At 42.8% G+C, this 25461-nt stretch overlaps 1 protein-coding gene across 1 annotated transcript; it reads left to right on the top strand.

Moving 5' to 3' along the window:
* The first annotated feature begins 402 nt into the window (after positions 1-402).
* On the top strand, positions 403-25461 carry LOC101932829 (broad substrate specificity ATP-binding cassette transporter ABCG2-like). The gene is made up of 15 exons (XM_024108641.3): positions 403-551; positions 3648-3707; positions 4097-4214; positions 4688-4843; positions 5814-5971; positions 6071-6222; positions 7458-7550; positions 8112-8299; positions 11832-11983; positions 12413-12502; positions 14145-14269; positions 15189-15343; positions 19617-19706; positions 21313-21365; positions 23714-25461. Exons 1-15 carry the CDS (start codon positions 403-405, stop codon positions 23859-23861), a joined length of 1887 nt encoding a protein of 628 aa, XP_023964409.2. The 3' UTR covers positions 23862-25461.

The raw sequence follows: 25461 nt of genomic DNA, 5'->3' as shown, positions 1-25461 counted from the left end.
CCACATATTAGGCCAAACTCATTCTTGGTATAAAGACCAGTGAAGTCAGTGGAGTTTCATCAGGGAAGAATCTGGCCTATTGTATTTTACAGTCTGATATCAGTATTTGTAACCCTGCTGAACATACTATTGGCTGTACAATTATATTGCAGTTTGGTGGAGAAGGACTTTGGCTCTACTAAGATTTTGCAGCATGTTTTACAGATAAAAGCAAGATTTCCCAACAATAGGACATGAGAAAACAGAGACGGAGCAATACGGAGATTTGGTGGCAAGGACACTGACAAAATCTTCTGGGTTTTTTGTTGTTGTTGTTTTTTTCTGAAGAGGTTTTTAATCCAAAGGGAAACACCTGGACATTCCCTCTCCCCTCCAATTTGAACTGATCTTTGACTCCCAGGGATGGAACTCTCTGATTCTCAGGAAGCTGTTACCCAGCTGAATGTTCCTGGGCCAACTCTGGCTTTCCAAAACATCAGTTACTTTGTCACTATCAGCAAGTCCTTTTTCTCAAAAGAAGCAGAAGAAAAGGAAATTCTCAGGGATGTCAGGTAAAGAATGGTTCTTCCTTGTAAAAGCATAGCCAAAATAAGGAATCACGGAGGCTCTAGGGCCATAGAGACATAGGAAATCTTAAATATCAGAGTATTGAACACCCCATATTTGACAGAGCACAACTGTATTGCATAATAATATTAGTTATCTGTCTCAGAGTTGTCTATGGTTCCTATCACAGCAATGTCTAAGTACTGCACAAAAATTAATACTCACACTAAGTGTGCTCTAAATGTCTGTCTGCTTCTCTGGGTAATTATAGAGTTATTCTTTCTTTCTTCCTTTCTTTCTTCTTCCTCCTTTCCAATCTCTCCAATAGTCCAAGGGAGATGCCATCACCAGGGAAGGTCTTATCAAAGAGGGTTGGATTCTGCCTGATGTCCGGTACTAAGGTGCTCCTGCAGTGTCCCATCCACGGGAGAGCCTTATCCTGAGCCAGGCTGATTGAAGCACCTCTGTGGAGCATTGCTAGCTCTGAGAGTAGCGAATAGGGGTCAGTGGGGAAGATAGGTGATCGGTGAGGCAGCTTGGACCCCGACCATTGCCTCCTAGATCAGTACTGGTGATTTAAATTCAGTTTGGAAAGGAAGAGGCAGCCAGTGCTCACAACAGGCTTTGTTGGATCGTGTGTATGCTGTTGTGTGAGCTTCAACTTCTTGGGGGAGATCATGCTCAGGCCCTCTGGCCCAGTTATTATAACCCAGTCTTACCTGGAGACCCAGCTCTCAGCCCTCCCATGCAGGCCCCAGGCACCACCGGTCAGGTTTCCATGGGGGCAGTGACATTCATAGCACTGTTTGTGTGTCAGTGGTTTCATGAGCAATTTATTGTTGAAAACAAAATGACATTTTTAATGTTTCTGGGGCCAGTGCAAGCAGGTGGGACTCTCCGTGTCTGGTCCAACCAAAGCTAGCTCAGAAATTCAGTTGTGTCCTAGGAATACAAGCTCCTCAATCCTGAGGGAACCATCGTTTTACCCCTGCAGAAATATCCAGATCCCCAAGAAACCCAATCTCTCTTTCCCCCTTTTTTATCGATCCCCATCTTCTAGTCCCTTCATCCTTCTTGCAGAGGAGCAAGGGGTGCCTTTATCAACCCATCGGGGCTGATCTTTAATTGACTGAAGGGGTCATTGATGAAGAACACAAGGCACCCCTCCCTCAAGAGGCAGAGCATGCTAGCTCTTTGGGGCAGGGGCCATCTCTTTATTGTATGTTTGTACAGTGCCTAAAACAAGGGGCTTAAATAATAAACAACAACACGGGCTGTATTACACTGCCAGTTTGTGGGACAGCAGGCAGACTGGGAATTTCAGAAAGGTTTTCCTTCATGGCACAACAGAGCAATACCCCCTTTCCTCCTAACACCAACCATTTGAAGACAAAACACCCTTATGCACCCACTGTATGTCCTGTCAATCAGGGAGTGACTCCAGTACCCCTGCACTTATCAATTGCTAAGGGACATTCATGTCTATAGTAGTTATCATTTCCCTCTGTCATCACCCATCACATCTCTTCAGCTATCCTCCCAGAGCTTCATTGGACCAGCCAGCTAGCAACCCCAAGTTATTCCTGGGGCTTCAAGGCACAAAGCTACAGATGCCAAATCCCAGGCTTGCAAGAGTAAGTGGTAAGTGTGTTAAAGCTGAACTAGCACATAAGAGGCTGGCACTGCCATGGGTTCCGAAGTCTAGAAGTATCAAAGGGCAGATTCTGCAGTGAGTGCGTGTGCTTTGCTGTGGGATTAATTGATGCCCTCTGAAACCCTGACCAGGCTGGTGTGCATACTTTATGAGAGCTGGAATGCCTCCCAGAAAACACCCCTCATATTGGTTCCTTGTATCTGCTGCAGTAACACTATTATGAATCATTTAATTGCCAGCATCAGCAGATGAGCTCTGCCTTTACTTGGGATATAGGAGATCTATGAACAATCACTGGAGCCCAAGATTCAGCTAACACACAACACCTACGTGTTTAGTATGACTGTCATTTATTATTATGTATATTTTAGTAGCACAAAGGGGTTCCAGCAAAGATCAGATCCCCACTGTGCTATGTATTGTCCAGACAGATGAGACAGTCCCTATCTTAAAGAGCTTACAATTTAAGTTTAAGATTAGAGGCCAGAAGTGGGTGTAACAAACAAATGGAGGGACGGTGGGGCTGGGGTGACAGTAGTGTTCACACATATCTACAGGCACTAACTGTGTGCATAGTTTGAAGGTTCACATGTATGTTTAAAGGGTGAGTTTTGAGCTAAATGAAAATACTGGTAACAATAATCCCAGTTTCCCGCCTGCTTGCTAAGTATCACCTGCCCATGTTTGGTAGGATCACAGTAGGAGTGATCTCAAGGAGGGATCTGAAGGAGGATGGAGTAGTGACTTTATGGATTAGATTCGGGGAAGGTGGTTCACACATAAGGGGAGTCATGGAAGAAGGTGTAAAGGTGCTTTTGGGAGAAGAGAACAAATAGGCTGTGAGAGTGGGCATAATCAGTGGAGGAAAGAGGGCAGCTGACAATACTATAAAGACAAAGTAAGTGGGCAAAGTGAGGTTAAATTGTGAACAGCCTTAAAGGTAAGAATTAGGAGCTCTATGATGTAGTGGAGAAAGGGGAGCCTGTGAAGAGAGTTAAAAGAGGGTGGGAGATGATGTGTCAGAAGGGCAAGCCAGGAAGCTGATCTTAGCAGCAACATTTTGATTGGGCCCGAGTGGGTATTTTTCTTTGGAAATTACCCTCGTACAATTATATTCATAACTCCACCTCCAGCTCTCCATGACCATGTGCAGATGCCCCACACCAAATCACAACAAATGACCCAAACATTCCTTTGGGGGTCTGTACCGGCTCTGAGAACAGCTCAGTTCACATCTCACAGCATGGGCGGCCATTTGTGCCCAAGCCAATCCTGGAGCTTACTTTTCACAAATAGCATATACTCTATCATAAAGCCTGTTTTGTGTCTCATTCCCTTTTCAGCCAATAACTGCCTCTTGCTTTCACTTACCCCGCTTGCCCACTCTGGGTTTCTTGTCATGTGAAATCATTTCCTAAACAGTTTATAATACTTCTTCTTTTCACAGTGGCATTATGAAGCCTGGAATGAATGCCATTTTAGGACCAACCGGAAGTGGTAAAACCTCGTAAGTGTGGCTGTGTAAATTAATGCCTCTTGCATCACTTTTGATGTCTCTTCTATTGCAAAGAAGAAAAAAGGGCTGAGATCTAATCCCCACCCACCCTAGAGTGGGTTGGTATCTGCAGCTCTGGGTTCGGGTACATTGGCAGACCAGAGTGTGAATACTGGGATTCATTTCTCTCTCACCCCAGGAAACAGCAATACCTCTAGGACAAAATTGATTCCTGAAAGCAATTGCTTAGTTACTTTAGTAGAGCAGTGTTGGGAAATCCAGAGCTGAATGAACTTGGAGAGTGCATGCAGGACTGGGCTGGAAGGGTCCATAGGCTGGCGTGATATAGGGAGAAGCCCTGTACTGAGAAACTGTGTGAAAAGTCACCCTTTTTTCTTCAGACTCCTTGATGTACTTGCGGGGTGGAAGGACCCGAAGGGGCTTAGAAGTGGACAAATCTTCATGGATGGGAAGCCAGCAAACTCACAGTTTCACCTATGCTCTGCCTACATAGTACAGGTGAGTCAGGGCAGAATCCATGGTGCCAGTTTGTGCACAGGCCTATCTGATTTTTCACTAGAATAGTATGCTGAGCCTGAAATGCCCAGGACATGCACTGGCAAGGACTCATGATGTGTATTCCTTATGGCTACAGCAGAGGAGCCATTTAGGATCCTGAAATATTACTTCACTCAGCCATAACCACGTGACTCTGTCATCATAGGCATTTTCTCCATTTGGAGCATTGTCTTTTCCTTAAGAGACTACAAGTCTCTGTCTCCTTCTCCCATTGAGAACTCTATGGAAGCCATTAGACCTCTATATTCCTCTTGCCGGGACTCCCCTTTTGGGTACAGTCTATCTGTAAGGACTTCACATTATTAGAACAGTGTTGATAGTACTAGGACCCACTGTGGAGGTCTTTTCTCTCAAAGCACTGGCTGATTTTCCTTCTTAAAGCAAGTGTTTCCCATTGTTTTGTGCTGCCACAGGAGGATATTCTGATGGGAACACTCACTGTCCGTGAGAACCTTCAGTTCTCTGCCAGCTTGCGCCTCCCACAGAGCCGGAACAGTGAAGCAGAAAAGCAGCTGAAGATCAATGCAGTGATACAGGAGCTGGGGCTACAGGAGTGTGCTGACACCAAGGTTACTGTACTATCTTTTTATTAAAACAAGGTAGAGGTTGCACATGTACTCACATGGCTACAACACCCCTCATTTCAAGCAGTAGCTTCCTTATGTGTGTGCACAAGCACCTGATAGGACCCTTTTTGCACACTAACAGTGACAGAGGTGTGTGATTTGAGTTGCACATATAGATTCTATCCTCTGCATGCACAGGGTGAACAGAGCACACACAGGTATTTGCTTTTGCACATCCAACCCTGCTTAGGCCAACAGCAGGGTTTCAATCTGGGGCTTTCCATGCTGAAACCATGAGGTTTTACCGCCTGAGCTAAAGCACTGAATCTGTCAGCTGGAAGCAGGTTCAAATGTTTCATATGGACTAGCCATTAGAGAGGGACAAAGTCCCACAATCTCCTAGAGTGGGTTACACATTGGAGATGCAGGGCTCTTCTGCCATTTCTCTCTCTTCCTCCCTCCCCCTTAGAGGAAGGAGACATGGAGATGAGAGGGGAGTGGGGCAGGTCCGGTAAGAGAGCAATGCTATGCTCTTGTTAGGCTCACAGAGCTTAGAGGTGGGCTCTTTGGTTTATGGGCAGATCTTGTATGAGAACCACACCTTCTTTGTTTCCAGTTTGGCCCCTGGCTAGGGTGATTCTGATCCTGGGAAATACAGACCAGTAAGAATTATTTCAATACCAAGTGAATTGTTTGAAATAATCACAAATGGAATTCTAATACATCTAGTGAACATGACATGATAAGGAAAAGCCAGCATGGCTTCTGGAGCTCAGAATGAGGGGACACTTGAGAAGATACAGCTCCCCCTGTTAAAATATGGGAAGATGACTGAAAGGACCAGGAGCGCCCCTAACTATATGTTTACCATTCATGTCTATCTCAGATCAACCCACTCACTATGGCCTGTATTTAAACTCATCTGCCTCCTCTCTGAGGTTCTTTGCTTCCTTTCTTTTCTCTGTGGTATCAGATTGGCACTGAGTTCTTGCGTGGTGTCTCAGGGGGTGAGAAGAAGCGGTGCAGCATTGGCATGGAACTAATCACTGCACCTTCACTGATATTCCTGGATGAGCCAACTACGGGACTGGATGCCAACACAGCTAATTCCATCATGCAGCTGCTGCACCAGTGAGCCATTCTCTGTTTCTGATGCTCCACTCCATTAAGGCCTAAATTCTAGCTGGCCTGGGACTGTGATATTCGCCATGTGCTTCTTCTGTTTTGCAGACTCTCCAGGAAAGGAAGAACTGTGATTTTCTCTATTCACCAGCCACGTTATTCCATCTTCCGTCTGCTTGATCATCTAACGCTGATGAACAAGGGAGAAATAATGTATGCAGGACCAGCCGAAGAGTCCACTGGCTATTTCAACAGTATAGGTAGGGGTTGAGACTGCAGCAGTATGAGAATTATATTTCCTACTGCTACAGGGCAGCTACACATGGTTGTGTTTTTTTAATGGAGCCTTAAGAGTAGCAGTCAAGGTTTCTAGGTGCACAAACCTAGTGCTAATAAAAGGATGCACTAGAAGAACCTTGGACAGACAGATAAACAGTTCACTATTCAAGGACACCACAGAAAACTGCTTTGATTCAAATCTTAACTGCATCAGCAAACTCACAGTGTGCAAAGGCCAACTTCATTGCTTCATGGTTGTGCTTGGCACTGCCCATGCAAAAGAGCTGTATTTAACTCTTTGTCCAGGACTCTAATTCACAAAGACAGCAGAGACTGGATGTATTTAAGAGACAGTAGATTAAGTGGGGGAAGCAGATGGGGAAAACATAAGAAAGTGCTGCCTACAGAGGTGCCACATGCACCCTGAGGAAGAGGAATGATGGGCATCAATGCACAGCAACGTCTTTTAACTGATCCAAGAAGCAGTGTAGATGGGCCCCAAAAGGAGTTCAATTCACACAAGATTAGAGGATGTACAGAAGCATGATGAATCAGGAAGACAGACAGGTCCATTTGAAAAAAAAACAAGAGGTTTATTTCAGTTTCCTTTGTGAGATATTGTGTTGACTAGTAAGATGGTTTAGGAGTGAAATTGGCTGTGAAAGACTGATCTGTGAGAGGGGCAGGCTGGTTGATGTATTTTAAGAGAAGGCTGGTTTGGCTAAGGTAATTATTGGTTGCTGAGGAGGCACTAGTTTGACATGAGATTGGTTGGTTAGTCTGAATGGCTCTTTAGCTCACTGGGAAGGCTGGGTATGGGGCAGTACAAAATGTTTGCGATGTAATTCAAAACCCTTGAAATGAAAGGTTTTTGCATTTTCTTCTTAATTTTTTTAAAGTCCTACTTGATGTAATTTCACATTTTTTGCATTTTATATTAGAAGCATTTTTGAGTGAAAATAGGTTCATTGAAAATCTCAATATTTTTAATTGCATCAAGACAAATTCTCATATTAAAATGTGTGAACTCAGATTTTCACAGGTTTTAATTGCAACTGTCTATTTTTCCAAAATGTCAAAAAGGAAAACTTCTGTGCCACAAAACTAGATATAGTATTTTGGATGATATTTAGCACAGAGACTTTGTAATTTTCTCACATTGCTAGTTGGGTGTGGGGTTAGCTTTGATTTTCTCTTGTGATATGATGTATTTCAGGTTACCAGTGTGAAGCATTTAACAATCCTTTGGACTTCTTCCTGGATGTCATTGGTGGAGAGATCATGCAGTCCCAGCCTAGTCCAGAGTTAGGTGAGTGCTGTAAAATTACATTGGCTGAGAAAGAAAGAGGTTGTGGTGAGGCAGCAGCTAGGACAATGTCTTGCAAATCCACTTCAACAAAAAAATATATAGGAATTGTAAAATAGAGGTAGCCAAACTTTTTCAGTGCCCGTTCCAGCATTTAGCTCAGAGTCTGAACACAACACACTGGATTCTCCTCAAAATAATTCTTGTTCACGCATGGTCCTAATTCCCTTCTACCTCAGTCATTTGCCAGTGTTACGCACATACAGATGCGGTCTCAGCATAACATTTTTATGCTATATTTTCCCTTTAGCAAGCAGACCTGCTAAGGCATCATCTAATTCATATGAAGATTGCTGTGGTTCTCTTTGCTTTTCAGTTGTGTTTAAGGGTATGCAAATGATGACTAGAAAGTTACTAGCAGCGATGACCATAAAATACTGCTGTGATTATTAGCAATCTTTGTCGCTTTTCTGGGAGTTGGCTAACACTTTCAAAATCCTTCAAAAGCAAAGCTGAAGCAGGAATGGAAAGTTTTGACCTAGGGCTGTCCCATTTGGTCTGCAGCCTCAGTGAGAGATTCCGATTCTCATAGCAGCTCTTGTAGTGACAAGAATCCACTGCCCATCTACTACCACAAGTCCCGCTACTATGAGCAGCTGCAGGAAGAGTTGGAAAACCTACAGTCATTCAAGAGCCACCTCAGTGATGCAGTTCCAACAAAAGCCACCTATGCCACCTCATTCTTCCACCAGGTGAGGGAATGGGGAAAAGGGAGGAAAATGCAATCAGTAGGTTCACGAGGTCCTCTGCAAGAGACTTATTCACTGTGCAGCAATTCCAGTGAGACATCTGTGTCTAAGACTTCATAGAAGATTATGGTTGGAAGAGACCTCAGGAGGTCATCTAGTCCAACCCCTGCTCAAAGCAGGACCAGCCCCAATTAAATCCTTCTAGCAACAAAAATATTCTTATTTTTTGTAACCACATAAGACCAGATTCAGGGATCCTGTGCCCTGGCCAATTAGCAAGTTGGGTGCTGAGTATCTCCATAAGGCCATTGGGAGAAGAAGCCCACAGAGTCACTCTGCAGAGGCATTGGGCTGAGGCAGCTCTGCAGGGCCCCAGTTTCCCCTGCTCTAGGGAATGAAAACCAGGGGATTAACACAGCAGTGGAGCCTCAGGATCTACTCCTCCTTACACTGTGCTGTGCCGGGACACCCAGTGGAGCTGGGTTGTGCACCACACTAGTCTCCCCCCATATTTAACCCCCTGGTGCCACAGACTTGAACAGGTGCCACTGCCAGGGAACCTCCACAGCCACAGAGTTGAAGTTCTCCCTTCATGAGGAGCCTAACCCTGCTCGTCCTGGAGGAAAGCACATCCCCAGCTCCTCACCTCAGAAGGGTCCCCTTCAGTAATTTGAGCCTGCGGTGTACAGTGAAGAAGCAGCTACTTTTGCTGTCATGCTTGGGAAGGATTTCTATAGACCATCATTCAAAATAAACTGTGACATTAAGGAACAATTTAAGGCAGGTAAATTGAAAACTTTCCTTAAAAATAATATAATGGACGGAACAGAATAAACTTTTTCAGAGATACGTAAATTACATTATACAACATGAATCGGGCCCTCTGCTGGTGTAAATTGGCATCGCTTCATTAAAGTCAAGGCCATCACGCTGATTTACACCATCTAAGGACCTGGCCCTCTGTATTGTATGTTTAACGTTACTGATCTTACAAAAAGAACAGGAGTACTTGTGGCACCTTAGAGACTAACAAATTTATTAGAGCATAAGCTTTCGTGGGCTACTGCCCACTTCTTCGGATGCATATAGAGTGGAACATATATTGAGGATATATATATACACACATATAGAGAGCATGAACAGGTGGGAGTTGTCTTACCAACTCTGAGAGGCCAATTAAGTAAGAGAAAAAATTTTTTTGAAGTGATAATCAAGCTAGCCCAGTACAGACAGTTTGATAAGAAGTGTGAGAATACTTACAAGGGGAGATAGAGTCAATGTTTGTAATGGCTCAAGTATCAGAGGGGTAGCCGTGTTAGTCTGAATCTGTAAAAAGCAACAGAGGGTCCTGTGGCACCTTAAAGACTAACAGAAGTATTGGGAGCATAAGCTTTCATGGGTAAGAACCTCACTTCTTCAGATGCAAGTAATGGAAATATCCATTAGGTCCTATGATGCCAACTCTGTCCACATATCTATTCAAGTGACATCATCATAGGACCTAATCACATCAGCCATACCATCAGGGGCTCGTTCACCTGCACATCTACCAATGTGATATATGCCATCATGTGCCAGCAATGCCCCTCTGTCATGTACATTGGCCAAACCGGACAGTCTCTACGCAAAAGAATTAATGGACACAAATCTGACATCAGGAATCATAATACTCAAAAACCAGTGGGAGAACACTTTAACCTGTCTGGCCATTCGATGACAGACCTGCGGGTGGCTATCTTACAACAGAAAAACTTCAAAAACAGACTCCAACGAGAGACTGCTGAGCTGGAATTGATATGCAAACTAGATACAATCAACTCAGGATTGAATAAGGACTGGGAATGGCTGAGCCATTACAAACATTGAATCTATCTCCCCTTGTAAGTATTCTCACACTTCTTATCAAACTGTCTGTACTGGGCTAGCTTGATTATCACTTCAAAAAAAATATTTTCTCTTACTTAATTGGCCTCTCAGAGTTGGTAAGACAACTCCCACCTGTTCATGCTCTCTGCATATGTGTATATATATCTCCTCAATATATGTTCCACTCTATATGCATCCGAAGAAGTGGGCAGTAGCCCACGGAAGCTTATGCTCTAATAAATTTGTTAGTCTCTAAGGTGCCACAAGTACTCCTCTTCTTTTTGCGGATACAGACTAACACAGCTGCTACTCTGAAACCTGATCTTACAAAGTCACCCAGTACACTGAGTGGGTGGGGGGAGGGCGGGGAAGAGGGGAAGACAAACAAAAATCAGAAAGTGAACATTTACCTACGACCATGACTTCCATCTCAGGCACAGGCAGCCGGACGTTGTAAAGAACGCACCACTGAGAGCGTGGTGTTAATTTTTTTAAATCATGAGAAAAATCAAACACACAGTCTCTCTCTGATTGCAAATGTAATTCTGTGCGAGCGAATATGTGAACAAATGACAAGAGCTTCAGAGCTCACTCTACTGCTATTACAGTCTTTGAAAATAAGGCAATGTTCTCTGGCATGCACAAATGTACCCAATTCCTAACCTTTACACATATCATCCCACCAAAATGACGTATCTACAGGGAAGGAGGACAGTTTAAAAGCCTATCAGAAAATTAAGTATTAGAAGTCAGATACCTTAAAAAAAATAAACTACCGTAGTCTACAGTAATTATCCAGAATACTGCAGTTTACAGTTGCTATAGTGCACTGAACTGTTACTGAAGATGACTGAAGAATATTTAAATAAAGATAGATACGTGAAGATACATAAGTAAAACGTGTATGCTCTAGGGCGTTAAGTGGTTTGGGATTGTCCCAGAGTAAAGGTGAACGGACAATTGCTGTAGGCAATGGAGAGACTGTTTCTCTGACATTTACCTGTGTCTGGTTTAGAAGCCATCTTTATGAAAGTGGGATTGGTCCTGCTTTGAGCAGGGGGTTGGACTAGATGACCTTCTGAGGTCCCTTCCAACCCTGACATTCTATGATTCTAAAGTGAGATTGCTGCTAAACTTTTCCAGATTATATTCTATGATTCTCCACTAGAGGCAGGCTCCCTAGCTACAGCTTGCACATGATCCTCAGTGGGAGCCTGGGAAAGCCCCACTACTTGGTTTCAAAGAATTCATATCACACCAATCTGAAGCTGTTGTCCTGTGGCTATTGCTACGCACCTGCTATCCATGAGGTGTGGGTCTGGGTCATAGTCCCAATCAATTAAAGCAGGCACATCTTGGGAGGGCTCAGTCTTGCTCAGTGTCTGGGGAGTGAGGTTGAGCATCATTTCACTCAAGAGAAATCCCTATGAAGAGTGCAGTTGAAAGGGACTTGCAGCTAGTTTCCTTTGCTAGGACAGCGGGTAGCTGCAACATGCAGTTTTGAGCATGGAGAAAGCAGAGGAAAAAACAAAGAGAACATCAGGACTCAAACCAGGGTTGTAAAGAATCCGCAATAAAAAATCAAGTCCAGTGGACTGACCTGGGATATTTCAAGGAGGAGATTTAATTTATGTATGTGTAAATTATGTATTCATGTATGTTCCCTTAGCTGTATGTTGTGAGCAATCGCAATGTGAAGAACATCCTGAGGAATCCTCAGACATCCATTGGTCAGCTCCTTTTGGGCACTTTCTTCTCTGTGTTGGTGGGGCTCATTTTCTACCAAGTACCTGCCACTCTACCTGAAGCCTTTCAGAACAGGTGAGAGGAAGAACAGAATCTTTAGTCCCTTCCTCCAGCTGGTAGTATGAGGGAGGACGGATGGATAGATGAAAGGAGTGACACACTTAAAGAATGAATGAAGAGATGCAGACAAGTTCCTTTCAAGTAGCCCAAGTGAGCATAATATCCTGGGGCACCCAAGGGGTTAGGAGAGGGAACCTTATATGGAACCAAAATCTGCTGAAGACATCAGAGAATATTCCCAGTAGGAAGGACAGTGACAGACTCCAAAATTTTCCACCTGTAATTGAATACTTACCTGGGTGAGGATCTGATTCCCAAACCTAACTTCCAAGGCAGTGTAATGTGAGAGCAGTACAAAGCATGAGAGAACTCTCTGCCCTTTGTGTACAAGTCCAGCAGAGAACTCCAAATAAATCTCTTTTCCTTTTCCTCCCTTCTCTGCAGATTGGGAGCTTTCTTCTTCCTGGTCATCAATCAGGTCTTTGGGAATCTGTCTGCAGTGGAGCTCTTCATCAATGAGAGAAAACTCTTCATGTGAGTGACTCTAAAACTCCTTCAAATCAAAATGCTGGAAACAGGCATAAACTGGCTGTGGCTGCAGAGTTTGCTGCAGATCTACCCACCACCACAGAATTGTGCTCCAATAATCAAGCCCTCCCAAAATTTCAAATCATGTCCACATCTGTCTAAAAAAGGAAGGGAAAGAGACAATGCATCCCCACTCCCAATGCCAAAAGCCTCAGATGCCTTGTAGATGTCAGATCCCAAACTATCTCCAATGCCTTCCCAAGATGCCGAAAGCCCCATCTGTTCCCTGTCCTGTTACCCAAATCTTCAGCTTCCCCAACAGCTTTTACAACAGTTATGCATTTTCAATACCAAAATCAGCAGCATTTAAAAACTAAAAATCTGGGGCAGCGTGAAATGACTTGATTTTGACATCAAAATAAAAATGACACCAGAATAATGAATAGATTGTATTATTCATTTTCAAGTTTCACTCATTTAAAAAAATTGTGCACTTTTTCTGAACCTCGCCACAGAATTTCCAGATTTCCACACCGGAACACCTCAGAAGTAAGGATGCCTTGTCATAGAATTTAGGTCCAGCTGAACCTTAGAAGTGGCAGCAGATCATGGATCTGAGAAAGTCTGGCTCAGCTCCCAACATTAAAATGCTCAGTATTATTTCAAAACATATACAATTATAGACAATTGAAATGTATACATGCAAATATAAGGACACTGCTCGGTGAGTCACAGTATAGCATGCAAGTAGCATCTACAGACATGGCAGAGTAATAGCAGAGAGAAGTGAATGGACACATTTCAGAAAGAAAAGACTAAATACTGGAAAGGTGCAGTTTCTACATCCTACTCTGGAGAAACCACGAGGGGGGAAAGAAAGGAATTGGATATTTGAGGAAAGTGAGGACTGGTTACAGAAAAGGGAAAGATTACTTTGAAGAAAAAAAAAGAGGGTGTGTGTATGTGTGTGTATTTTGGGCAAGTTCATCTAAGAATTTAAGGTATAATCCTATATCATTTGCAATCAATGAAAGTAAGATAGAACCCTGCCTTGAATAGGAGAAATTGCATTACTGGATTCTGAAGCAGACAGGAAGCTTGAAGCTGGAGAAGATTTCTGATGTTTTCACATTTCTAGATATGGATGAAGAGACTGGCCACCACATTTTGGACAAAATGAAATTTTGGTCAGAGGAAGACCACTGAAGGAGGAAGTTACAAGCAGTAAGACAAGAGGAGATAGTGGCATGGAGGAGAGTTTCATCAGAAGAGAAGTCAGGATAGCATCGTCTGTGGGTGATGTTTTAGATGTGATAGGAAGATTTACAGACCAGGAAGAGACAGGAGGCAGAAATAGTAGAAGATAAAGCTGAATGTATATGTTTCAGAAAGTAAGGGTAAATGAGAGAGGTGTATCAAAGATGAAGATGAAAGCGATAGTTTTTCTTCAGGATGTTGTGCTTACTAATTATTTAATGGCATATCTATTTGGAGATGAAGAAAGTTCTGATGGAGACGGAAGTTGATGAAATTGAGGGAGTAAGGAAAGGACTGAAATGCTAAAGTGGTTATAGAGTTAAATATCATAAATATATGAAGTAGATACTTTGATATTCAATGTTTTTATTTATTGCATACATTTTTCCAGTCATGAGAGCTCCAGGGGATACTACAGGACCTCAGCATATTTTCTGGCCAAAGTGTTTGCTGATCTGATTCCCAATCGTATCATCCCCTTGTTGATGTTCTCTGGCATATCGTACTTCATGATGGGTAAGTACTGAATTTCCTTTAGCTCAGCAACTTTTTGAGGAAGTGATTCAGGACTAAAATCACCATGGGAAAATGCCACAAAAACTTTGATAGTAATATCAAACTCTGGCAAGACTGAAATGTCATTGCACAGATTTCTGTGGTGATTGTGCTTTGTTATTAATTTTTGCAGTTATATTACATTGCTCATAATCAGAGGTAAAAAATTATCTCCTTATATACAAACTTTGTATAGCACTTCCCAGGATGCCTCTGTTCGTCATTTTTTCTTTCCCCTCAATAAGACACCCACACACAAAATCATCTTATTTCTAGTATACTACTAGCTCTGACTCCAGTTGGTTGAGTTTTCACAAAGCAATGCTGTAACAGTTCCCGACAGGATTCCAGCAGTGTGGCCTTCTAAGGTTCCCCCAGAGCTTCGGTAATAGTGCAGGAAAATCAATCAGATGGTCTCAATATTTGAGACATGTGAAGAGTTAAACAAACCCACGCAGCCAAACTAATTTTAGCATGATTATATACACTTGGATGAAAACAGGCCCAGCTTTCCAGTAAATAAAAACATGTTGAGGGGAGCACTCTCTAGCAGCTCTTTAGTGGTAAATCTGGCACTCACGGCCCCACTTGCAAATTCTTCATGGACCCAGCGAGCTTTGTCATAACCATGCCCAAAATACAAACCAAAATTTAGTCATGGGAGATTTCTCACAACATTGTCCTGGAAGGATACTCTATGGATCCAGCACTGAAAGCATCCACCGCAGTGCTTGTTATGAAGCCTTTAATTCCGGAAAATGCCAAGTTGGAGTCCTGTACTGGGAACCACCTTATACTGTAGCAATTCCATGGCAATGCCTGTTATGAATCCAGACCTTCCCACAGTACTGAGTCACTTTCTCTCTGTCATCATACACAGGTCTGAAACAGGATGCAGGATCTTTCTTCCTGTATGTTCTTTCCCTCAGTCTGACAAATCTGGCAGCCGTGAGCATGGCCTTCCTGGTGAGCGCCAGCGTCAGCACCTTCGCCATCGCTAATGTCTTAATCGCACTGCCCTTCGTCTTCATGATGGTAAGAACTCTTTATCCACTCAAGGGCAGCCTTGCAGGATGTATAGAGCCTACTGGAATCAGACATGGGCCTAAATCTCAACATTCAGTTTGAATATCCAAAATTGCAGGGGTGCTCAGATCTGAGGCTTTGGTTTGGGTCCCTACTGGAATGCTCGGGGAAGGTACATTTTTAAAAAACCAGGAGTATTTATGACATAAGAAAGCAAGATACAGAGCAACTGTAGCTATAAACAATATGTTATTAGTACATTTGGTCTAAGGGGAGAGGTCTGGTCTGTTCTGAGCACAAGACAGGCAGTCAGCAATGCCTGAGTTCTAATCCTGCCTCTGTACCTGTCATGTTCCTGTACCAGATATGGACTGGCTACTACAGCTTGCTTATACACACCAGATGTGATCATCATAAGATCCTTTACCACTTTGCCAGGTATGGCTGAGGCTAGTGTAAATAAGCAGAACCCTGTTTATCTGATCCCATTAGGACCAGGGCCAGATTGGATAATCAAAAAATCAGAGAATTCAGAGAACTGGAAATTGTGAGGCTGCAGCGCCATCTAGGGCCACAGGAGAGATTGCCCGCTTCTGGACCTGTGTGTGCTGGTTGTTGGGTTAATATGGAGAGCCAGATAATGCCGGTCGGATAAACAGGGTTCTACTGTAGTTTGTACACAGCGCCACCTAGTGGATGAACAGCATAATATAGTTTAGCATTCCATTACATCTCCCCCTTTAAATTCTATATTCCTACCCATTTACAATATTTACACTGTCGCATTGTCTTTGAAGTTCAGTACGTATCAGTCTGTTAAGTGTGTCTGTATCATACTGGTTTACTAATTATATGATCCAAATGTATAACAACTTAGTCATCTAGCTGTCTGTTAGTTTCAATGACAGGCTGTGGTTGGTTTGGAATTTTTTAGTATTCTTTTGTTATTCTGCATCTACCATCTGTAGCATTTGCTCTGTTGATTGTTCTTTCTGAGGAAAGAAACTGTAGATGTTGGTGGTCTCTGCTGAACTCTCCATTGCCAATCTCAATCACATATAATCTGGGTGCTGGATTCTTTTTCTTTACAACAGCTGGAGGTGTCCATCCTTTTTCTCCATCCAATTTGACGCAAACACAGTCACCATGTTGTAGACCCGGCAGTTCTCTAACTGAATGACGTCTGTTGTAAAAATGTTCATAAACTCTTTTAGCCTTTTTATCTGACTTGGCTACTCTCTTCATGTTTGGGCACTTTGGAGATACATTCTTTTCCAAAACTGGAACAATCATTCTGAGGTATTTTTCCATCAGGAGTTGTAGTGGACTATATCCAGTAGCCACTATTGGTGTTGATCTGTAACTCAGAAGAACAAGAAATAGATCTTCCAGCTGTAGGATTTTCTTGGCTATCTGTACAGCTCTTTCAGCCTTTCCATTCACTTGTGGATAACATGGGCCACTAGTAATATGGTCAAAAACATATTTCATTTGGATTCAGTTAAATTCTGCTCCAGTGAACTGTGGTCCATTGTCTGTCACTAGTTGTTCTGGAATACTGATGTGAGAAAAAGTACATTTGAATTTCTCAATAATACTGCAACATGTTATATCTTTCAAGTACATTATTTTTATATACCTGGAAAAATAGCCCACTACAACCAGGTAATGATGTCATCTAAATTTGCATAAATCCTGCAGCTAGTTTCTTTCAAGGTTTCTCTGCTAATAGTGTTTGTACACTGTATGGTTCAGTATTATCGCAAGTTGATTTGTACTGGATGTCCTTTCAAAAGTACAATATCATCAAATCCTCCATCAGGTTCTTTCTTATTTTTCACTAGGCCCATCATGGCTGCCACACTGCAGCTGTGAAGGTTGTTGGTCTTTGATCCTTTAGTCACATGCACTCTGAATGCAAGCTTTTGTCTATGTAGGTTGTTTCTGTGGTGAACTGGACCATGTAGTCAGAATATCTCCAGGGCTAGTCAGAGTTGTGCCACTTCATCTCTAAAAGGGGTTGAAGTGATTGTAAGTTCCTTCTGAGATGATGTGTCATCGGCTCCTGAGTTAGTTTGAAAGTCAAGAGTCTTGCCATAAATATTAAATTTCACTCTGCATGTAGGCTCTATGTCATCACAAGTGATAGATCCCAGAAACAATGGCTCTTGTTTGTCTGTAATATGAGTCAACTTCCAGACTGCTTTGGTGTGACAAAACACCTGCAATATGTCCATATTTCCTGCATGTATTACACTGTGTGCATCTGTCTGGACACGCATCATCTCTTGGGATATGACTTTTTCCACATCCTGTGCATCTATGCTGGAATTTGTCCCTCTTAGCCTGGGAGTTTGTGCTCTTTGCTTCAGGGGTTTTATGGTAATGACTTTTAACACTCAAATGTCTGAAAAACTTGAAAAAACTGAAACTAGCTTAGAAACTGTAAACAAATTTCTCTGTTTTGCTGTTTCACCATTTCAGCCTGTTTTGCTATTTCAATAGCTGTGGCTAGGGTTAAATCTCTCTTCAACTATAGCTGCTGTGAAAGGTTTTTTTTTCTGTTAACCCAATAACCAGCCTGTCTCTGGTATTTTCATGTTTTGCATTCCTCAAATCCAATGTATGCAGCGCTCTTATAAAACATTTAACATTTTCCCCTCATTCTTGAATTCTCAGGTGAAAACATGCTCTTTCATAAACCACATTTCTCTGAGGTATAAAGCATGCATCAAACATAGCCAGAACCCTTTCAGAGTCATCTTTGTGACTGTCTTCAGTAAAGTCAAAAGATTTAAAGATATGTTCTGTTTCCCCATAGCATAAAGGTGATTTGATACCTGTATATTTCCAGTTTCTTTGTGCAGCTGGATAGCAATATGAAATCTTGCAGTATATTTTTTGTTTCCAGTCTGTCTGTCAAAGCTGCAGTTCTCTGGGGCATTAAAAGAGTGGCATGCTGATGAGATCCTGCAACCTTTATTGCTTTGTTCCTTCTGTTTGCAACATTGTTGCTATTTTCCTTCTGTTTCTGGTCTTAGTTTACTCCTGATACCACATTCCTGTACTAGATATGGACTGGCTACAGAGCTTGCTTATTATACACCCCAGATGTGTTCATCATAAGATCTTTTAATGCTCTGCCAGGTATGGCTGAGGTTATCTTAAATAAGGTGTTTTCATGCAGCGGTACCTAGTGACCAAACAGTATAATGCAGTTTAACATTCCATTACTGTGATCTTAAATAAATCACAAAGTCTCTGACTCAGTTTTTCCACTTGTAAATGTGGTTAATCCTTACCTATTTCAAATGGGTGATTTGAAATCTGTTTATTAAATATTTGTAAAGCAATTTAAAAATGGAAAACATTACAGACTTTTTAACTTCTCACACATATTGTATGAAAAATGTGTATATTTGTATTCCATGTCCTGAGTAACAGTGGAATGGTACATTATCCTCCCCACTGGGATGTACAGTTAGAAGAGGCTTCAGTCCATGCTTTAATGGTCTTTGTATTTTTTATTGTAATACATTGCACAATACAAACAACATGTAGCCACTGGAGGTGCCTAAAACGCTATATTCTAAAACAACTAGAGACATTTCTTATGAAAAAGTAGTTACTGAACACACACATTAGCCACTGTTCTAAGCTAATCATTTTAAATGAAAGCTACTAGTATTAGGAAGTCCTAGTAAACTTTAGGGCCAAATAGTCTGGAAAAATATTTTACAAAACAATTTTTAGCTAATAAATATACCAGTAATCTTAAACTAGATTATTTTGAACAACACAGAAACTGGAGAAACATCCTTAGCATTATTATTTTCCGAGTCAGAATATAGAGGATAGGAACACCATGTATTTGATAAATGTCCCTATTCTCCCTTTCATGAATGAGGGCTACTATTTGGTTCAAGATGTCTGTACTGAGGAACGGAGGGTCCTGTGGCACCTTTGAGACTAACAGAAGTATTGGGAGCATAAGCTTTCGTGGGTAAGAACCTCACTTCTTCAGATGCAAGTAATGGAAATTTCCATCTGAAGAAGTGAGGTTCTTACCCATGAAAGCTTATGCTCCCAATACTTCTGTTAGTCTCAAAAGTGCCACAGGACTCTCTGTTGCTTTTTACAGATTCAGACTAACACGGCTACCCCTCTGATACTTGTACTGAGGAACAACTCCCAAGCACTTTGGGGGGACAAAAGGCAAGGGTATTGTTTATAATGTGTTCTACATTGTTTTGTTTTGTTTGTTTTGCACTGTCTCCTACAGGTCTTTGGTGGGTTCCTTGTAAACCTGAACTCCATGCTGAGTTGGCTGTCCTGGATCAAATGGATCAGCATCTTCCATTATGGAATGAATGTGAGTCACGGCCCTCACGGGGAAGATTTGGCAAAGTGCAAAACAGCAGGTTCAAAAGTAAAGTGAACTTCATCCCCCAATTGTACAAAATCCCTCAAGCCTGTTTGCCGTCTCATTCTCGTGTCTCGGATTGTTCACAAGCTCTTAGCCAAAGACACATCAGAATCACCTGATACTACCATGTTCTAATCAAAAATATCATCCAGTCTATTCTGGTAGACTGTCTTCTTCACATGTCTTCTGAAGAAGTCCTAGAAGCCCACCTCTGTCTGACCAAGAAAGTGCCGACTGTCTGTGTTTGTATGACTGACATCTGTAAATCTGTATTTCTGTCTCTCACTCTGTAAAGTTGGTACAGTGCTTTGTCACAGACAATGGTACTCATCAGAGGTAAAGGAAACAATAAGCACACATGCACATTCACAAGCTATGCCAGAACATGAGCTTTACTGTGTTCTTATAATAAAACACAGTTTATAAGAAGTCTGCCCTAAATATAATTCTTATAGAAACTATGGCAATATCTACTGGCAGCATCCAATATTGATGCTGTAAAACAAATCACTATGTTCTTTTCAATGAAGATTGATTAAATTCCTGCTTCTGGGGCTAAGAATAAACATTGCCATATATGTTTACAATGAGATTCACAGAAGAAAAGCCTTTAGCTGAATGTTTTGTCCTTTTTTCCCATTCAGACTTAGGAATCTCTTCCCCATGTTCTGCTATGTTTTCTGCTGTTTTGGGCTTTGTTTTTATGAGACTCTCATCCCCTCCGTCTTCCCTCTCCTGTCCTAACTCCACTCCAAACATTCTGGCACCATGGAGTCTCTCCAATGCTAGCCAAAGACAAAAAGATCCCAGATGCTTTTCTCCCTTGAAGTGCCTGATGAAAGAGAGGGAGCTATGTTTTAAAAGCTACAGGGCAGATTCATTTGATAATTTACCCATAATTAATTATCTTTGATTCTCATAGTCCAAGGGCTCACAACCAGGGGTCATGAATAGGTGTCAGGCATCATGGCCACACTGCACTTCCTAAATTCCTCAATAGAGGGTGGTCACGATACAGAATAGGCAGGGCCGGCGCTTCCATTTAGGTGACCTAGGTGGTTGCCTAGGGCACCAGGATTTGGGGCGGGTGGCATTTTGGCGCCCTCAGCAGCAATTCGGCGGCGGGGGGTCCTTCCGCGCTCCGGGTCTTTGGCAGCAATTCTGCGGCGGGTCCTTCACTCGCTCCGGGACCCATCACCGAAGTGCCCCGAAGACCGGGAACGCGGAAGGACCCACCCTCCCCCGCCGCAGAATTGACAACGATGACCGGGAGCGCTGAAGGACCCCCGCCTAGGGCGCCAGAAACCTGGCGCCGCTCCTGGGAATAGGTCAAGAACCATTGCCAAAATTGTGTCAGGGCATCATGGTCATGCTGCATTTCCCAAATCTCTGAATACAGGGTGGTCCCAGTATGGAAAAGGTCGAGAAGGAACCACTGTCAAAATGGAACATTCCATGTTTCTGGGGAGGCACTGCTGTTCTTGCTGTATAATTTCTTCATCTGCCATTTTCTAACAGATTAGATATTTTAAACATATGTTTCTTATTTTAGGCCCTGACCATCAATGAGCTCCAAGGAGCAGTTTTCTATTTGAACTCTTCCATGTAAGTACTCACTCTGTTCACCAACCACCAAAAACAACCCAAAAGAGCTGAGGGAAGGTAGAGGCTGTCATATCTGACACACTTCACCACAGGGGTACATACAAGCACTCAATTTATAGAGTATTTTTGGAACACAGGAGTCTGACATACCACACGGCATGAAGCATAAATAGGAGGTCATGATGTGATACCTGTTGAAAGAGAAGCTGCAGTGTCAATACACATACAGAGAGCCAATGTTTAACTAACTTATTAACAGGAAGAACAGTACACAGGAATATCAAGTAATAAATATTACACATTAGCGGGAGCTGTGTTAGTCATTTCAATATATAACAATATTCTTCTTCCAAAATCTCTAACTTCACCATTTTTAAAATGTTCTTTTAACACAATGTGTCATGCATAAATGGTACATAATGCTTTAGCAACATTTCTTCACATACCAGTACATATAACCTTAAATGCTGTACTAAATATAAACAGCACCAGGGGTGAGATTTTCAGAAGTGCTCAAGAAACTTGAGTACTTCTCTGAATCTCACCCAATATGTATAATCTAAAATTATTTAAAATGCATAGGTAGATGTCTCTAACTAGTAGTGTTTGTTTGATTCCTTGTGTGCAATATTTTTCCCCTTCTGAAGTGTGATAGTCAGTGCAGTGTTTCCAGTTGTCTCTTTCTTCCCTCACCCAAGGGAAGGTGAATCTGTAAACGTCACTAGATTTCTCTATTGTAAATCAGCAGGCATGGTAATCAAAGAGTCACTATAATTATTAGGTTAGAATTTGGTTCTGGCTGTTCCTCATGCAGATAACCTGCACCACCATACCAAAATTTGTCAGGACAGATGCAAGACAAAGGCACTTTCAGGAAACAAAGAACATGGATATCATGGAGGTCACCTATTGGGAATTACAAGGCATTTTCAGACCAGAGAAATACATGGGGGCATTTCACATGGCAATTTTAGGCAACACAGGAGCCATATAGCAAGCGAACAACAAGATCATATTAAGCATTTATGTAACTTAGGGATTGACAGGGCACATATGGGACACAACAGAGGTTCATGCAGAGTGGGCCCACAGGAAGTTCATAGCGGGATGTTACAGGAGGGATGTTACATATACATAGCGGGATGTTGCATATGTATTACAGTTAAAGTACTTACAAACACTTAATGGCTCACCTGGGGACTCACATAGTCACATCATCAGTACTTAGAAGGGCTCATTATAGGGACTCACTGGGCAGGACACATAAAACACCCTTACAGGAGTTTTATAACTTGATAAAACAGCAACAGCTACTGTAGAATTACAGAATACACAGAGGCATACAATAGGCCCAATAAAAACCAGTACAGTGTCCCATTAACAAGGGCAGCTCATTTATTTAGAACAGGGATCGGCAACCGTTAGCACCCTGGCGGGCTGGGCCGGTTTGTTTACCGGCCGCGTCCGCAGGTTTGGCCGATCGCGGCTCCCACTGGCCGCGGTTCGCCACTCCAGGCCAATGAGGGCGGCAGAAAGTGGCGGCCAGCACATCCCTTGGCCCGCACCACTTCCTGCAGCCCCCATTGGCCTGGAGCAGCGAACTGCAGCCAGTGGGAGCCGCGATTGTTTACCTGCTGCGTCCACAGGTTCGGCCAAACGGGCCCGGCCCACCGGAGTGCTTACCCTGGCGTCTTCTAGGCATTTGAACATGGACTACATCTCTTCATTCGGGAAGCATCCAGGTGGGTGGGTCAAGGCTGGTAGCTGTCCACAAGAGCAAATGCATCACTTCCATAACATGCCTTATCTACTGCAGCCCACCAAGCAGAAGGCTTCCCCACAGTTGCTTCCAAGCAACTGTAAAATAAAGAGAAGATAGCACTCTCTGAATGAAGCACTGCAGTACTTCACTACAGGGGTTATCATAGAGCTAGATGTTGCAGAAAATTTATGCACTCCATCTTTCACTAATTAGTAGCTATTATGACTAATTACACAAATTAAAAGAGTTAGTGAGTTTGGTATTCTCCAGATAGCCTCCAGGGAGCAGTCTTTGTCCAGGAGAGGTTCAGGGCAGGATCACAGTGCATTGACAGAGCCATATGCGGCTCAGAGACTGGAATAACTTGAAGTGACACCCTTGCAGGTCAGGACCTAGTTGCATTAGCAAAGCTGGGGGAAAGGAACAGAAGGAGAGACTTGCACAGTGCCCTCCTTTGCTATGCCTGGTTCTAATCAATACTTTCTCACTTATCACCACTAAAACTTATCGTAACATTTCAAATAAAAACAATCGTTGTGTTTTATTTGTTAGAACAGTGTCAAACACCTGTGTCTGTTTGTTGCAGGGTCCCTGGAGAGGTGTACTTGCAACAGCAAGGCATCAACTACAGCACCTGGGGCTTGTGGGAAAATGAGGTTGCTCTCCTGTGCTTGTCACTTGCATTCCTGTTCTTTGCCTACATCCAGCTGTTAAGAGTGAATCGCTGGAAGTAAACTGGGCAATTTCCAGTTATCATCCACCAGGGCAGCAGCCATGCAGAGTTCACTTTGTCCCCTCCTACCAGTATAGTCTTGATTTCGGATACCTCCTGATTTGTGCAGTTCTTCAACCACCAGAAGGCTGTAAATACAAAGTTAATTTGTCCAAGACTGACAGATTGGAAAGTGTCGACATATGTGTAAAAACATTCATTAAATACAAATGTATTTTACCTTTTAATGTAGAAAATGGTCAGATACACTCATAACAATCCATGGCCCATACTAATCAGCTAACCTCACACAAAGTGTGGTGAACAGAATGCAAGATAGTTTTCTGCTAAAACATAGGACAAGCCACTAACCCATTAGTTAAAGAGAATTGTCTCTAGCTACCAATAATTATTCTTTCCTTTCCATCCTTACTACACAAATTCTTGATTATGCTTTGGTCATCATTTGCTATGACTACCCCAACTTCCACTTTTCTGGCCATCCCACATCTCAGCTCATCACTATCTATGCAAAATACCCCAAGCATCCTTATATCAATTTACCGCTTCAAAACTCTGTTCTGGCTGTGATGCTGGCAGACCAGGGGCCAGCAAACACCATGGTCCCCATACCTCAATTGAATACTGACAAATACATAGTTGAAATCAGTCTGGCTCACCTGTGTGTTTGTATTGTTAAAATAGGTATTAGAATTATAAGAATGACGTTAGACTTTATAGAATGCTTGTGAGTTGCTGCATGCATTAATCTCACTTAAAACATCTGTATCCCATATTGTACGGTAATATTTGAGCATTTGCACTGTAAGCCCCTGTAACTGCGTAAATCATGAAATAGGAGAGAGACATTAACTAGTGTGAAATGCTAGTCTCCAACAGAAGGTGTTATGCCCTGCCCAACAAGGAAGGCCCATCAGGGCCGCCCAGAGGATTCAGGGGACCCGGTGCTTCGGCGGCGGGAGGACCTCCTGCCACGGGTCTTCAGGGCACTTCGGCGGCGGGTCCCGGAGTGGAAGGACCCCCCCGCCTCCGAATTGCCGCTGAAGACCCGGAGCGGAAGAAGCTCCAGGGGCCCTGGAGCAAGTGAAGGACCCCACTCCAGGGGCCCCGAAAAACTCTCGTGGGGGTCCCAGCGGGGCCCGGGGCCTGGGGCAAATTGCCCCACTTGCCCCCCCCCCCCCCCGGGCGGCCCTGAGGCCCATCAACACCAGACAGATTGAGTAGAACGTTGAAGAGGACAAAAGACTTTGTTGTTTACTCTCCTTCCACCCATGAAGAAGAATCTTGCAAGTGAATTCCTCACATCAGCTAAATTTGCAGCTCGAAGCAGAAGGGGGAACAGGAATAAAACCCCCTAACAAGGAGGAACTGTATCTCATTGCTCCTTGGACTCTGGTGGCAAGATTTCTAGACATAAGCAAGGGATCCCCAGCTGCTAAGCCTGAGTTAGCCCTAAAGGACAAATAGAGCTTGCTTATTACAAAAGTGTCTATTATTTTTTGAAATTTAAGATTGGAACTCATTTGTCTGTATATATGTTTACCTGCTTTAACCTTGTAAATAACTCTTTAATTTCCTTTTCCTATATAATAAATCTGTGT

This window comes from Chrysemys picta, chromosome 7 (assembly GCF_011386835.1).
Source record: "Chrysemys picta bellii isolate R12L10 chromosome 7, ASM1138683v2, whole genome shotgun sequence".
Lineage (NCBI taxonomy): Eukaryota > Metazoa > Chordata > Testudines > Emydidae > Chrysemys > Chrysemys picta.
Note: the sequence above shows the minus strand (reverse complement) of the source record. Positions and strands in the feature narration are given on the sequence as shown.